The sequence below is a fragment of the Platalea leucorodia genome (genome assembly GCF_965183815.1).
Source record: "Platalea leucorodia genome assembly, chromosome: 6".
NCBI lineage: Eukaryota > Metazoa > Chordata > Aves > Pelecaniformes > Threskiornithidae > Platalea > Platalea leucorodia.
Genome location: NC_138828.1, coordinates 60,982,297 through 60,999,571, shown reverse-complemented (window position 1 = coordinate 60,999,571; position 17,275 = coordinate 60,982,297). Strand labels below are relative to the sequence as shown.

The 17,275-nt window shown below is 35.6% G+C and overlaps 1 protein-coding gene across 3 annotated transcripts in view; it reads right to left on the bottom strand.

Moving 5' to 3' along the window:
- The window catches only part of RFC1 (replication factor C subunit 1), a 44,321-nt gene that overhangs the window by 15,635 nt on the left and 11,411 nt on the right, over positions 1-17,275 (bottom strand). For all 3 annotated transcript variants that reach the window (XM_082316257.1, XM_082316256.1, XM_082316258.1), the window contains 3 exons: positions 3,055-3,287; positions 2,250-2,324; positions 202-279 (listed from right to left, as the gene is read on the bottom strand). In XM_082316257.1, the coding sequence (XP_082172383.1) occupies positions 202-279; positions 2,250-2,324; positions 3,055-3,287 (386 nt within the window). The remainder of the gene's footprint in view (positions 1-201; positions 280-2,249; positions 2,325-3,054; positions 3,288-17,275) is intronic.

The window sequence follows — 17,275 nt, the reverse complement described above, 5'->3', positions numbered from 1 at the left end:
TGATTAGGAAGGCCACTATTTACTGAGTGAGGAAAATCCAGGAGGAAAGTATGAAAAGTTAATACTGTTATTTTCATGAAAACACTTTCTTGCTGTTATTTAATGCATTTGTATGAAGCCTCAAAACAAAGGTTAGGTGTCTAAATGAGAAAACTCCCACCAATGCAATTTCTAAGAACTAAAGTTTAAAAAGAAGTCAACCTTTTTCTTCTGTGGTGTTTCATCCAACATGGCCAAAGTTTTAGCAAATTCTTCATCTTCATGAAGCTGTCTCTCCAGCTGAAGGGGGGGGGGGGGAAGGAAAGAAAGATTTTTAGGCTCATGTCTGACAAGTTTTAAATTCCACTATAATTTTTTAAAATTCTACTTGCTGTTCAGGACAAAAAGTTTATCTAAAATAAGACAGCACATAGCTGGAAAAAGTGCATCCTACAAGAGGCAAATAAATTCCTGAAAATGGCACTGAAGAATTAATTGTGTCTCCCAAAAAGAGAGACTGAAGTCTAGTGAGAAAAGTAGAGTTTGGATTTGTTGCACTAAAAGCATTAATAAGCCTATATAATCTGTTTTCAAAGAGGTTTTCTGTTCCTTTATGTTTTTTTATTGGTGTGTATCCTTTTCACTTAATAAACAATCAAAACTTGAAGGCAGGATCTCACAACACCCAGCCTGCACCAAGATGCAACCTGTTGGCTTTAGAAAACTTCCAAAAGCAGTCCCAAAAGACAAGTAGGAACAATGCCTGTTAAATATTATGATGTTTCAATAATTAGTGTTTTATTCTCATTTACTGCTAGCAAGATATAGTATGAAAAAAAATTCTGGCAGTTTTAGAGAATTTAGCTACTGCCCTTAGCCCAGTTCTCGTTGCCAGTTCTGTTTACTTTATGGAAACAAATATACTTCAACTTTTTAATATTTCTACTTACACAACTGATTTTCTTTGACAGAAGAACCAGTAAGAACAAATACTGTACATGGAATCTGAGAAAATTATTTATTAATTGTAAAAAACAAAGCCAGGTTGGTTTAGTTTTTCATATCACTGAACAAAATAAATGTGACATCTACAGTGATAACTGATCATCAAATTACCTTTCCTATCCAATATGGCCCCTTTGGAAAACTATGGGGAAAACATTCTCTATTCCTGAATAGCGTATATTGTTGCCAATAAACATTGACCATTGTTTTCACAAAACAACAACAAAAATCCTTTCATAATTGTCTTGAAGTCCAACAGGCCATGCTGTAAGATTCAGACAGATGACTCTGTAAAACCCATGTGCCACAGGCGTTATTTTTTACATGCCCATAACAGTGAAATGCATCTATCTTCCCTGTGCACAGCAAGAAAGGGGAAAGGCAGCAACTACCAAACACAAATCAGACTGAGGCAGAGATACAGCTGATGCACATACCTTTGATGATACATATAGACAATGAGTGCGCTACAGATAATATCAGTTCAAATGAAAGACAACACCTTGTTTTTCCTGACAGGTTGTTTAACTTTCTAACAGATTAAAGCTAGATTCATCACGCCTCTGGGGAGGTCAAGGACGAGACTGAGTTTTGCATGTACACTATATTTATTTCAATGGATACTCCATATTACCAGTTATGGGACATGAACTGACTTTCCCAAAAGCAAGTAAGTATGTATGACAAATGTACCTTTCCCTCATATTAGCACTGATTCAAACAGGAAAGTTTAGACACGCATGTAAGGGTCATTCACATTTTTCTCAACTACAAGAAAACTCAGATGACAAGTGAAACAAATCATGGATAACAACGGCTTTTAATTTTTCACTCCAGAGAATAAAAAACAAACACCAAACAAGAACACAAAAACACCCCCAACCCACAAAAAAAAAAAAAAAAAAAAAAAAAGCAACCAACCACCAAAACCCAAAAAACCAAAAACATGAGGAAGCAGAAAGTGAATTCTGTGTGAAAAGCAAGATTATTATAGACACATCAGCTCATCAACTGCACAGGTAGAGAAAGTCTGGATAGACAGAAACTAGATTAAGATGTTCTATTTACATAACTGAAATAATGCCCATAAAAGTAACTGCGTGACTATGTTTGCACATATGTGCAAGAGTTAAGTACACAGATGAATTTTATTACACTTATTTATAGCATACATGGAAAGTTTATCTTAAAATTGTCTTTCTTTAAGAAATTAAGTTAAACAAACTGCTCTTGGCATAGAGCAGCGAAATTGATAGAGCTTTTACCTCTGAATCTTCTTCAAGCTGCAGTTGCCTAGCAATAGCCTCATCATCTAGTGTGCTGTCTCTGCTTTGTGAAGGCTATATTTAGAAAAAAAGACGAACAGTTCAGTTTCCCCAATATTGTGTAAATTTCAATAATTTAATCTGTACAGATTCATTTCGTATACTTCTAGAAAAGGACCGACTATGAGACATGCAGAATTTTATTCCTAGCTCTCTACCTAAACACTATTAAACAAGGCTGTTTTCAAGAGATTCTACTATTCAAAACAAAACCATACTATAATATGAAATACTTCAATACTCCATTTCTTCAAACAACGTTGGACATCTCTGGAACTATCACAGTTGACCCACTTGAAAGTGAAATCAATAACTACATTGTGAATTTTTAATTTCCTCCATACTTTATTTGGCATTTTGTTATTCCATGAATGTGTGTGCCATAAGGCTTGGGAAAACAACCTCCTTCCTCTCCCTCCTGCCCTCCACCCCCACCTAAAAGCTATCCCATCCACTCACTAATCTCAGAAAACTACTTAATTTTAAGAAAAGTCACTCGAGAAGAAGCAACAGAGAAAATACTGCTTTCAACTTTGTGCTAGCTTCTCAAACATGGAAATGCTACTCTAAATTTGCATTTGAGGACTTGATACGCCTGCACATATCATCAGAATTGAACTTAGTCATTAAAAAGTAATATTAATCAGGACAAGCAGTTAAGTACCTCCTTGCAAGTCATTAAACTGGCCGTTTTGATCTGCTATCAGACACACAAGCAGCCTAAAGGAACATCACCAGTACTCACTTCTTTCCTTTTACTTGCTACTAGTTTCTTTTCTGATCGTTGGACACCACCTGTCCCAAAGTAATCAAGTGCCGAGGTGGGAGTCTGTTTCACTGGAGATAATGGTTTGCTTTTAGCTCGTGGTTTTACACCTTCCTTTTTCACTGTACTTGTTCCTGAAGAACCGATTGCCGATGTCCCGTTCTCCTTTGGTTTCAGGGAAATTCTTTTATTGACAAAGTCATCTTCTTCATCTAAACATGAAGAGTACTCTATTACTTCTGGTGCATGGAACCTAGAGTTCTTATAATGGAACTGTCAAGAAAACTATTTTGGCAGATTACATCAACTCAGATCCTAAAAGAATATTACAGGTCTTCAGAAGTTATTTGAAAAAAGGCTGAGTTGCATAACACATAGTATTTAGCATCTTTAATAGCATAGCTCAAATCTGAATAGATTGAGTACTGAAATAAAGACACATAAAATTCGATTACTTGGGTTCATATATTACCTCTCATTTAGATAAGTTCTCAAAGAATGCCTTCCCTTCTGACATAGGGAAAATCTAGGTCACTGAAACTTGTACTCTCTCCTTCATTAATGCAACATGAAGTTGAACAGCACAACTCTTCCTTCACATAAAATGTGAAGGACAAAGCTACATTTATTTTATTACTTTATAGTATTCATTAACAGAGCAGCTAATATAGGCTTTGTAGACTTGTATATTCCTTAAGAATCTCTCAATATTACCCTATAAACCGGGAGAAAATATTGGAAGATTGTATTTTCAAAAAGCTTCTGGAATAAGCTTACTAGTTATTTTTAAAGTACTGCTCATAGCTTATGAATGTTTTAGCAGAAACACTTCAACACCATTTTTTACTTTTTCCCTCTTAGTCAGAGATTCTATGAGCTATTCTACGTCCTCTACGTTTCTGCACTTAAACACACTCTCCTTCCAGTACAGTCAAAACCATCTCAAAGAAATGCAGCCATTTCACAGAACACAGAAATCAGACAAGAGGTGAGCATACAAAATAGACTTTTCCAATTCAAAAGGAGGAGGAAAAATGGAATACACAGTCTCACTAAGAATTAGCCCACAGACCACTGAACAAAACCTCAACCTTTCCTTTTAGGGACTCTTCTGTAATAGCCAGGACATGGTCTTCCCAGCAACAAAAAAGGAGAAAGAGGGTTCGATGGCCATTTATTCATTCTGGACCCAAACTCTTCACCCAGTCAATCAATCAACAAAAAAGACTGCCAAGGACTTCAGACAGTTTTGTGTTATGCCGTGAACTCTTACTGACAGTTATACAAATGAAACCCTATCACTGAAGCATACAAAAACCTACAGATGTCATCACCAAATGATTAGACTAACATGACAGCACAGAAGACAAACATCACTGGACAAACTTCTTGATCAGTAATAAAAGCGCTATCGTTGTGAACTCTTCTGAAAACTCAAAGCGTGCAAGGGCTAAGAAGCAAACTGCAAGAAAATCCAAAAAATTAACATTAGAGACAGAAAGAATAAACTGCGAAGACTTGAGAGGAACAGAAACAGAGGCCGTCTCAGTTGCATGCCTCTAACTGAAGTTTGGGGTTACTTTTCTCAAAATAGAGACATTTCAGACACTCCCCTCAACGTATCATAAACACAGAATGTTCTAAACATCTGTTTTATAATTGAACTTACATTGACAGTATTATCACAAAAATACAGTCATTTTCCAGTCATCTTTAAATTAAGGCCCCATATTTCTTTTAATACAAAAATTTGTTTTCTTAATCACTTCCCTAAGTTTTGATGATGTCATATGTCTGTCATCTATAATTTTTGTTATATACTAGACAGAGATGGAGGGAAAATTATTTTCTGTTTCACCTTTTCTCAATAGATGGTAGTAAAAAGAGTGTTTTAGGCATCAGCTGGAGCTCTCTGCTCCTGAACACTTACTAAGCAGAATACAACAAGTACAAAGGGGGATCCTGACTATTCCTAGAAGAGAAAGTTCAGAGACAAAGAAAAATAAAACAAAGATACACCTGTGAAGAAAGAAATTGGTTCAGCAGTTAAATCAAGAATGCCTAAAGATAAAAATTTATCTACAAGAAAGTGACATTTTAGCCAATTCAATTCGCAAAGCAATATATGGAAGAGAAAATTCAAGCTCAGGCCCTCAGCTGACAGCAGCGAGTTCTACCACGAAGCTAAAAGCTTTACTATTCTCAACACGATTTACTTTCTCTAGGCAGCAGTAAATCTTTTACTGCCATTTAGCTCAATTTAACAAACTATTACATATCTGGGAGATTTGGACACTAGATGCTTTAGGCTCCTAATTTACAGTAGTTTGAGGTCTGAATAGGAGGCTCCTAATTTACAATAGTTTGAGGTCCGAATAGGAGACTGCTTATCTCAAACTTAACTTCAGAAATATTTTTGCTTTTTTTAAATTTTTCAGTTTAACAAGAAAAGACATTTGCAGGAGTAAAATGTACCTATTACTATAAATCAACAGTTAATGTAGACGTAATTACATTTATTTGTCTTGGAAAGAAGATACAAATCCTATTCTGGCCCCCCGCTCCCAGCTTTTCCTAAGCTAAGGACTGCTCCATGCTAGAAAAGAATCTTTACTCACCACTGTTGTTATCAGATCTGCATGCAATATTGATTTTTTTCATTATTCACTCATAACCATTTAAATAACAACAAAAAACATCAGGATATTGCTTTCTTTCAAGCAGAAAGAAGCACAGTAAATATAATTAGGTTTTAATTAAAAAGGATGTGGATTTGAGTCATTTATGATGCCAGTACTGAGTATTACCAATAATTAGAGCTTTGCTTTAATTATATCCTTCCTAGAAACGACAGGATTAGAAGCATTTATTGACCGCAAGTGGTGGCTGAAGAAGGACAAGAGACTAACAGCACTTATGAACAGTCATCTGTAAGTGTAAATAAAAAAAAAGGCAGAATGGGAACATGAAAGTAGTCATTAGGAAACAAAACCACCCCAGTTCTATTAAGTGGGTTTCAAAAGATGCTTTAAGGGACAGATACTCAGGCTACAGTTTCACGCCAGGTTCAGGAAATTCATAAGCACATCACAAATTTGCCTGATCTCCAGGCGCTCCCCTTATTTCAAGTACTTAAGAACATCAACTTTTTCAGTAAAACCTTAATGCTTCTTCTTTGAAACAAACTGCTCCGCATGCCTACTGCCACAGAAGTGAACAGCAAAGTTGTACACTTTCAGTTTCCTTACAAGCATGAAGGTGACTTCATTTACAACTTTGAAAATATCAAGAGTACCCTAGTATTGCTGCTGGACTATTCAGGTCAATGTTTCTCAACACATGACCTGTAAAAGGAGAGAGGCTTTCTCACTCATATAAGCAAGCCAATAATTTGTGGGAAAATAAAAGTGAAAACTCAGATTTTATCTTATAGAAATTGTAGGTTAATTGCATTCTTACAGCAATTGCAAGGTGAACAGTTGAGATAGCCTTACATGTGGGCATGGACTTCACAAAGGAAGAAACAAGAATCAATTTTATCATCAACTAGATTACTTCTATGTTGCGAAATCTTTGTAGAGCAGAACAAGACTATTCTGAGAACAGTATTTCCTGTTTACATCGACATATTTTTTGCGTGCTAAACCATGAAAAAAAAATACCCTGAGCATACACATTTGGGTTTTTTCAGGATTAGCTCTGAATTACAAACCCAAGTCAAGACCATGTATTTTAGTAGAGTTTTCTGGAAATTAAGTAGATGTGACAAAGAGAAAGCTAATCATGTGATTAATGAAACAGGCATGACAACCAGGAGATTGCTTTTAATTATTTTGGATGCAAACACTACACATGAAGCAGGGACCTATTATGCCAGGCAATGTACAAGGACAAACTTCCCTAGCAACAAACAGCAACTGTTAAATCCTGGTGGTTTTAAGAACTATTCCATGACATTAAATCACATCTGGCTTTCATTTTATATACTCTTCTAGCAGTAGCACAATTAGGTTAATAGACTAATGCCTGCAGCCCACCTGTAACTGTTTGTTATTCCTCTTCCTCTTTCCTATCCTCATCCTTTCTCAACAAGGTTTCACCTGCTGATTACAGAGCAACATCTGTGGTTGTTCCCTAACTGAGCTCTATCAAAGTTATCTAGGCTGTTTTAAACATTTGTTTAAATTCAGATCATTTTAAAAGGTTCAGGTTCAGGAACGACCTCAGACAACCTAAAAAGGGAACAATCTATTGCAGGAAGGGACAATGGCAACAACCAGCATACGACAGAGCCTCAGGTGGCCTTCAGAACAATGTATTTTATTCATCTTCATTTATTATTTCTGTACTGTTGAGTACCTCATCAGTATAGAATATAATTCCCTGGTTCCTATTCTGTTTAGAATGCAGAATTTTTAAGGTAGAGACAACCTCTTAGTATGATGTTGTAAAACCAACTCCAAATATAGGCAGGGCATCTACAGGTTACAAATAACTCATACGTATTATGATAAATGCATGTTGAATTGGTGTTTGTAGACTACTACATAAGGATTTCTATATGGAGCTAAAGGACTATATCCTATCCAAAAGTCATTCAATCTACATTACTTGGATAAAATGACAATATTCTGGACATTCTTCAGTCTCAGTAGCACCACGTGCACAAGTACTTAAAACAGTTCCGTCCTAAAGAGCTTGCACTCTAGAGCAATAGGTATTGCTGTTCAAGCTAATGTTGAGGGTAAAGAAAGTAGTGTTTGTACGAAAAAAAAAGTCATTGTATCAGGTACTGATTATTTTAAGTATGCATTGGTCAGTACTCACCAGTCCCAACACTTGGTAGGACTGAGTTCTGTATTCATCTTTTGCTTGAAGTAAATCTTCAAGAAGATTATCTTTAAGATAACCACGACTTCTCAAAAAAGCCAGCAAGTCTATTCAAACTCAACCCCCAGAACTCTTTCCAGAAGGAACAGATGCTATGTGTGACTAGCTAAGTGCATTTTTCCCCCCATCTTCCTCCTCATTTAGAAGCATAGCAGTTGCAACCTACATTTAAAAAAAAAAAAAAAAAAAAAAAAAAAAAGGGTCTGTACAGTCATTCAGGTTTTTTATGTCATTTTCCAAGAAGCTAATTTATTTTAGATGTACTACAAACATGCACTTTAAACCACAATTGTTAGAACTTTGCCTATATCGACATGTCAAGGTTCCATGCTGTTATAAAAAGATAAAGCCTACCGGAACCATTCCAGCTTTACTCCCCTGAAATCAATTTACATTTGGATTTTCTAATTATCAAAGATGATTTCAAGAAGTTGCCTCTGTCATATTTTTTTAAGGGAAAAAGGTTCTGGGATCCAGGACCTCAATGCAATAACTGCCATGTCTAACTGTAATTATAAACTTTAGTGCCAAACTACATAGACTTTGATAACCTTTTGTCCCGTATATACCAACTAAAATTCTTAGTCAAAATTCATTTTAAAATATCTTTAGAAAGAAGTTTGGGGAGCATTAAAAATACATGAGAAGGCTGAATATATTTAAGCTGAAGTAAGTTATCTTCATCTGCAAAACCATCAGTTATAGCAACCCCTTCCAAATGAAATACTCACACTTGCCATGGAAACTGCTGTGTGCATTACCTTGGCATGCAATTAGAATTTATCAGTCCATTAACTCTTTCCAGTTTATTATAGAGAGTTTTATTCACTTCAACTGGTTACTTTTACCGTAATAGCACCTTTATCACTTCACAGAAGCAGATCTGAATCCCCACCATGCAATGAAACTTCATGTTCTGGTTTAGTTGCCTAAAGTTACCTGCATGACAGGAATATTCAGTAATGCGAAATGAATAATTAGGAAACAGGAAAAAAAGTAACTTGAAAAGAATCCAGGCAAGTATAAATGCATTCATTTTTTCCAGCTGCAGTTCAGGCAGCTCAACTTACTGAGCCACTCAGGACACAGTGTTCTGTTTCATACAAAATGAACTAGTATAGCAAAAAACAAAAGTCCTGTTTTACATTTTAAACTAATCCAGCAGATTAACTGAGTCAAGACCAGTTACTCAAGCAGCTCAGTAAGCAGATCTGAAAGGAGGAAAGGGAGAAAAGAGATCTCCAACAAGCAGAAAGGAATAGGCAGAGGAAAGCAGCAACATCTTGAGCTAATACAGCTACGGATTAAAGAGCCTCTATTCCAAACTTGCCAAGTAACATCAAAACATTACGTTCATGTTTAAGTTGACTTACTCAGAACACAATAATCTGTATCAACTACGATAAAATTTCAGAGAACTTATGAACAATAAACAAGACAGTCCAGTACCAGATGCAACAGAAAATATAAACTATCTTTGGTAACTGAAAAAGCCAATTAGATGTAAATTTATTTCAAGAGAGTAAAACTGGAATGATTCTGGGAAGCTTTATGGTTTCATAACAGCATGGAACCTTTTTATTTTGATTTGGGGTTACTTGGGGTGAGATAGTTTTATTTTGCTTTTAAAAAAGCAACTTGCAAAGGTAACAGGTTAATGATGCACCCTTTCACAGATTGAAGTCACAACACTGTTTGTTAAGCAGACCTCTAAAAAATTGCACTTAGACTTGCCAAACAAGCAACCAAGACATATAGCATGTTTGGATTTTTTTAGAAGATTTAAAAAAAAAAAAAAATCTCAAAGCCTTTAATTAAAAAAAGAACAAGCGATCAGAAACTTTCATACTGAAATTTTTAAAACAACAATGAAAAAGTTGAACTGTAATATTACTTACTAAATGCAAAACTAAGTCTTCACTAGAAAGCTTCTTCAAAAACTTGACATAGTTATTAAAATTTTATTTCAAATCATACTGCATGTGAGACCACAAATGATGAAAGGTAAGAAGTCATTGCATAAGCACTGGGAAATAATTTTGAATTATAACTCCACATTGTTTTAACAATAAGTACATTTTAAGAACTGGGTAGATTGCTTAAAGGATCTACATTTGAAGTCAAGAAAGGTCACTTTTAGTACTATGGTCTAAATAAAACAGGTTCTGTTGTTTCCTTAACACACTGCTTTCATGTTAAACAGCTTTATTCTAAGTTAATGGGACTAGGTAAAGCAGAAAACTGTACACTCATTCTAAAAGATACTGGGAATTCCAAAAGCAATTTTGCTGGTTTGTTGTATTTTTAACAATGGGCCTTAAAAATAGCTTTATATATGGAAAAATTGCCATTTTAATGCCTAATAGCGTAATTCCAGAAAACTTTATTAGCACTCAACACAGTAATAATCACTACAAAAGGAACAACGAATGTACGTACACTACAAAGGAAATGAAAAAAGTCAGAATTGAATTGCTGTATCAACAGGTCCAAAGGAAAGAGTATTTTCAATGACTGCTATGCTTCATTCCCCAGTCCCACAAAAATTTAAAATAAAAAAAGATTAAGTATTATAGTCACAGAAAGTTCATACAGGAAAGTGGGAACTAGGGAACTTCACCCACCCAATTTTATCATTTAAATGCAATATCCTGAGTGGTTAAAATAGTTTATGGTATGTCTAAGCAAGTCTTTTGTGCAAGTATTTGGGGGGGGGGAGAAAAAATTGAGAGGCTCTACAGCAGACAATGTGAACCACAAGAACTTTTGAAATTCTCCTTTTTATCTTCTGAAAACATTGTATATACTTAAGTGCAAGAATTTGCCATCCATTTTCACATGTCTTGTGAAAATAATTAAGTAACCTGTAAAAGAAATATCCTGCATCTTAAAAATGTAACTAATGAAAAGTTGCAAAGCAAGTTATAACATTATAGGTGCACCGTGTAATACCTATATCATTAAAAAAGCCCTCAATAAATTAATATGAATTCTGAACCATAATTGGTATAAGAAAAAAAAAAAAACACACACAACCAAAAAAAAACAAAACACAAAGCTAACTGCAAATGAATTACTTGTATCCATACCAATTAAATGCCTACAATAACAGTATATGAATTACTGATTGTCCTGGTTTCAGCTGGGATAGAGTTGATTTTCTTCTTAGTAGCTGGTCTAGTGCTGTGTTTTGGATTTAGGATGAGAATAATGCTGGTAACACATTGATGTTTTAGTTGTTGCTAAGTGGTGCTCACACTGGTCAAGGACTTTTCAGCTTCCCATGCTCTGCTGGGTGCACAAGAAGCTGGGAGGGGACACGGCCAGCACAGCAGACCCAGGCGGGCCACAGGGCTATGCCATACCGTATGGTGTCATGCTCAGTATATAAGCTGGGGGGAGTTGGCCGGGGGGGAGCAATTGCTGCTCGGGAACGGGCTGGGCATTGGTCGGTGGGTGGTGAGCAGTTATTACTACTACTACCACCATTCTATTTCATTTTACTTCAATTATTAAACTGTTCTTATCTCAACCCACGAGTTTTCTGACTTTCACCCTTCCAATTCTCTCCCCCACCCCACCGGCGCGGGAGTGAGCGAGCGGCTGTGTGGTTCATAGTTGCTGGCTGGGGTTAAACCATGACACTGACGTAGCAGAGAACAATGTGTTGCTTTTTTTCAATGGCACAGTGACTTTGTAAACAGAAACAACCTGCATGAGTCAGTATTTTTACAAAGTTTTACTCCAAGCATTATTAAGTACTACCTCTGTGTTATTTACGATCTTAGGTCCTACCTTAAAAACATGCTGTCTTACATAGGACACACAGCACAGAAGAAATAAGATTCATTTGCACTTACAGGACTAAAAACATTAAAATCTGGTTAAGTATTAAAAAATTAAATCTACCCAATCTTCAACTGGGTTCACAAGTCATATTGGAGATGGAAAGGAAAACAGACATTAATTGATTGAAAAGAAAAAGGCTGTTCCCTACACTACAATTTCCATGGTACTATTCTAAATGCTCTCCTTTCGAGATCTCAGTTTCTACTTCCCTGCACCACCTACAGTGTCATGACCATTAATGTCACCTTGCTCTGATGCGCACATAAATACCCAGCAAAACATCTCTTGCGTTTCACCACACTGATGGCACAAGGAGCCAAATAAAGTTATCAGCATGAGAAAAAGAAAGTCAGGGCTCAGTTGGAAAATAACACCGAGGCACAACATCAAAGATTAGGCACACAACATGGAAGACATAGACAGATGAATAACAACATAGAATTAAGTTCCAAGAAATGCAAAACGTAAACACTCAAGGTACTTAATATATTTACAATGTGTGCATATTTCTCTATTTCTGTAATAAAAGAAAAAACAGCCTGCATATGTGCAATTCACCGCTAGTTCACAGCAAGAAGGACATTCAATTTTTTCCACTGTACCATTAGAAGTGTGCAAAAATTCAACTGAAACATTAAAGGGAAAGCAAACCCAATAAAAGTGCTTGTTGCAGTCACAGAAGAGTATAATGCTTACAAGAACAGGTATCTCCACAGAACTATTAGGCAAATTAACACTGGATTAAGGATACCATCTCAGTTCCTTAATTTAAAATAGATTTACTACACTTCTCCAAGGTAACTTCTGCATTCAGCTACCAGAAAAAGGAGAATTCACTTCATACTGCTTTCCAGGGGAAGAAAGGGATTAAAAAGCATTAACTCTGGCATCCAAATCAAATGGCAAAATTATTCATTTAATCTTAAAGTATAATGTAGAGTAACAGCACATGGAGCTACCAATGCCTCTATTTAAGAGGCTCACACGTCCAGTCTGCTACATGCCTAAAGTTTTTTTATAAAGAGTGGTATTTCATGCCATTATATTTCCCATTAAAATCAATACACATTAACAACTGAAAAACTGGCAGTTCTATTAAAAAAAAAAAATTTGAAAAGAAACCCGTTTCCTTTTCTAAACAGATTAAAAAAATAGTTTGGGCTTTAAAATATTAAAAGCAGCCTACAGAATCAATAGCTTTCACACAGAAGCTATTTTTTAAAGGAACAAGGATGAAGTACATACGAAAATTATTTTTCCGGAAAGTTTCCTCAAAATAAATTGATAATTAAAACAATCATTTTGCAATCCAAACATATCAAGTGAACAGCACAGTACTACAGCTAGCCAGCTGTTTGACCAAAACATCTTTTAACACACCTCCAAAAAGTAGTAAAAGATGACCATATACTTGTAAAAATAAGTGCAACAACATCCCATTAAAAACTTAAAATCTAACAGCAATCGTTACAGAGATTAAACTGTAATGAATTTATTTCATGTCCTGCCATGTTTGAAATACAGGCTGACAAAGTAATCTTAAAGTAATCACTGTCTTCTGAAAAATGAATCCTACTAATTTTTTTTCAAAGTTACCATATTTATTTCTCAATATTGCTGTTATCCTAGATTCTGCAGAGGAAAAAAAAAAAAAAAAAGATCATCTCTTTAAGAATAACATTAAATTTTACTTCATCCACATCTCTGGTTTCCACTTACTCCCCTATTCAAGGAGGCAACTCCAGATACTATGACACATTTACTATCTTTACACAACAGAGAGAGAGTGGTCCTCTCACCACTTAGGATTTTCAGTACAACAGCACATTTACCATTACAGGACCCTCACGTTGTACTGTTGGTATTCCCAAACTTAACTAAATTAATTTTAATGGCACTCACTCCTAAATACCTTTTACATTGTCCTCTGCAACACTGGTCTCTGCTTCTTCATAGGATTTCTGCCAGAACTTACACTCTCATTCCACAAGTGCATTTCAAGTCAAACTCCCTTAAGGTTCATCTCCCTATTCTCAACTTCCATAAAACGCTTTAGAGGAAAGCTGGTACACAGAGCGCTATTTATCACCTTCACACGTTTTCACCTAAGTATAGCAATTTCCGTAAGTGCATACAATGCTAGTATTGCCCAGGAAGTAACAGTGACAATTTTTTATTCCCCTATCAAATGTTTCAGTATAAGACATGATTATTCACTGACAATCTGCTGGTCATTTGAATCAGCGTTTGGATGGGGAGGCTTTTTTTTGGCCACCAGTGCTAGCACTTAACTGATTTTTTTTCTGTGAGTTTTTGGGGTTTCTTTGTTTGTCCACCCCCCCCCCCCCCCCCCCATTCTCTATATTAAAAGAGTCTATATTCAGCAAGCACATTCACAAGGTATTCTTCTTGTCCTGTCTTCTAAGCTCTCAAGGAGCAGTTTTCCAATAACCTACAAACCTACTCAGTTTCCACCACTTTGGTTTTTCTAGCTTTATAAATAATTCAGCCTACCACTAGAACAAGGCTTCTTTTTTTAAAAAAAAAAAAAAAAAGTTCGATTTCACAACATTCAAGTTATCAAAGTGATTGCTACATATGCATAATTACCTCAACACAATATATACGAAAGATTAAGTACTCGCTAAAAGTGAAGTCACAATTCCTGTCAAATAACCACCTGTGATGAAACCCGATGAGGTTCAACACAACACAATAACAGGTCATCTTCTACAAACAAAGCTCAAGGTTCCATACTTCATTAAACAGTCAAACAAAGTGTTATTTTAACAAATACAACAAACATTCGGCTTTTTTTCCCAATCCACTGTTCTATCAACAGAAAAGGCTCTTTTATCCCCTTGTTACCTGCTAGAGTAACTTCACTTTATCTTTGGCCATCAGTAAAATAAATATTTATTTAAATTAAATTTGTTTCAATAACAAAGCATTTCTCATAGAATTACAAAGAGCAACTATTCTTGCTTCATTTTTTTTTTTGCCTTATTAAGGAAAAAAGGCAACTTCATAAGCTAGTAAATGCAAATGCAATTTGCAAAAATTGCAAATTTTTTGCAAATTGCAAATTTTTTGCAAATTTTTTGCAAATTGCAAACAAAGCAATGCAATAATCTCATCAATCCACTCGTATACAAATCAAAAAGTTAATTCCCCCAACATTTTTCATGAAAGCTCTATCCCACATACTCATAGAGGAGAGCTGAAAAGAAATTCAAGCAACAGGAAGAAAGTTTCAAATTAAATTGAAAAATAGGTTGAGGCAATTAACTACCAAGCTTTTACTGACTACTTGATGCCAAAAGGCTCTTTCAAACATTGCCACGGACAGAGCCCTTGAGGATGAGATTCTGACTTTTCAGCAAGTCCAACAAGTGTATTCTTGATATAAGTTTTCAGCTGCATAACACTAAAAACAAGAAAAGGACTAATGCCTACAAATTTCATTAGGATCTTTTCTTATAAAACATGTTTATCTCAGGCCAATAGCTATATCAATACCATTAAAACACACTCAGCTTGACAGCTCCATTAAGCTGAGGAAACAATTTACACAGATTAAATATAAACAAAATTCAAGCATTAAGTCTCAAGGTTATAAAGGCATTGTTTTAGTCATAGACAATTAAGTCAATCTTGCGTGTACTTAAGACTCTTTAGATAAGAATAACCTCGAGGCGTGGTTTTCAGGGATTTCACTAATAACCTTGACCCGTGTTCCCATGGTATCCCTATGCAGAAAAACTTGATTACACCACCTTGAATTGCATAAGAAACCTAAATATGTACTGTTTATTCCCCAGGAATCTGATCGTTTATCTACTCCGGGATCAATGCTGTTAAAGATCCTTTTTGTTAGGAAAGAATTGTTGGCAAAACTGTCGAAGGAAACAAAGTTTTGAGTAAAAGGACAAACAAGATAGATAATGTGTTCAGGATACTTTGGAAAATTGAGCTCATTTGAATACGTGACATAGTGCAGCTAAATGTCAGGTCGAATATCTAGGACAAATAAAATAAGCACAATCCATCTTGGAAACAGTGATTCCGAAAAGAGTGTAAGGAGGAAGGAGATAGAGAAAAAAAGCCAGCTGAGCTACACTTCTAATGGGATACTGCAGCAAACAATCCTTTTTTGTTTTAAAAATAAACAGTATGATTATAGGGAGGCAATGTTTATGTTCAGCAATGATCTTACCAAAAAACCACTATACCCAAGGACTATGTCCACTTTTCCAAATATGTATCCTAAAACTCAAAGAGGGATCACAGAAGAACTCCTGGAATTCTAACACTTAAAAAACATGTTTTATCAAAATAGATTTGGATTCAAGCCTTAATTTTATCACAGTTTCTAAGAAATCCATACAGGGGAAGTCCCGTGGCTAGTAAAGAACTCTACTCTCGGAGACAAATATGGAAGACCCGATAGTTACAGCCTCAGCTGAACTCAGACCAGATGTACTAAGTACATCTAACCACAGCAGCAACTGACAAAAAGCCTAAGTCTTTCTCACTTAAAGCCTACGTTATAGTAAGCAGAGAGAGGTGCATCACAAACTATGAGAAATATGTTTGTGACGAAAATGTGTCCACCTAGTGTTGCAACTCTCAGGAAGTTCTACAGCTTGTGTTGCACAGGTGATCAGAGGATGGTAACCAGCATCCAATATCAAAATACCTAAGTTTATCTGCATTGTAACAAATTAAAGTGAAATTACAATAGATCTAGTGACATGACAAGAGATTTAAGTTGGGAAGCTATCAGCTCTGAACAGTAGACCATTCAAAAAGTTTCTAATTTATCACATTAACTGAGTCAAATTTAAGATGCTTCCAATCTAGGCCATTCAGTAAGACAGGAATCAAACTCATCCTATCATGAGGATCTGAATAAGTGAATTCTTTCAGCCCACATGTAGTCTTAATCTTTGCTTAAGTGCCACTAACAGATCTCCTATTTAAGATGGAACAAGAGAACAACCAGTAGTAAAAGCAGCCCTGAAATTGCAAGCACTCACATGTATTTCAAATGTATTTAAAAAAAACACACAACTCTACATAACAAAAAATGCACATGCAGACACATTCAGCCAATTATTCTCAGATGCCAAAAAGGAAGTGTTAAAGTCCATCTTCAAAAAGTACTGAAATATTAAGCTAAATACTAGAAGCTCTGTTAATCTTCCACAGATGCATTTTTACAGAATTCACAAAACCCGAGTATTTTCCCTATGCTGGTGGCATAGCTTTAAGGATGCTTGATTCATAATAAGACCGAGTCTACATAAACTGATGTTCACCTATCAAACAATAGTAGCTAATGCCACTGAAACTTTTCCATAACATCTCAAATTTAGTGGAGAAAAATGCACAACATGAAGTAACTAACTGGAAACAAAACTGCCTCATGATAGAATTAAGAACACAGGGGAAGGGGGGA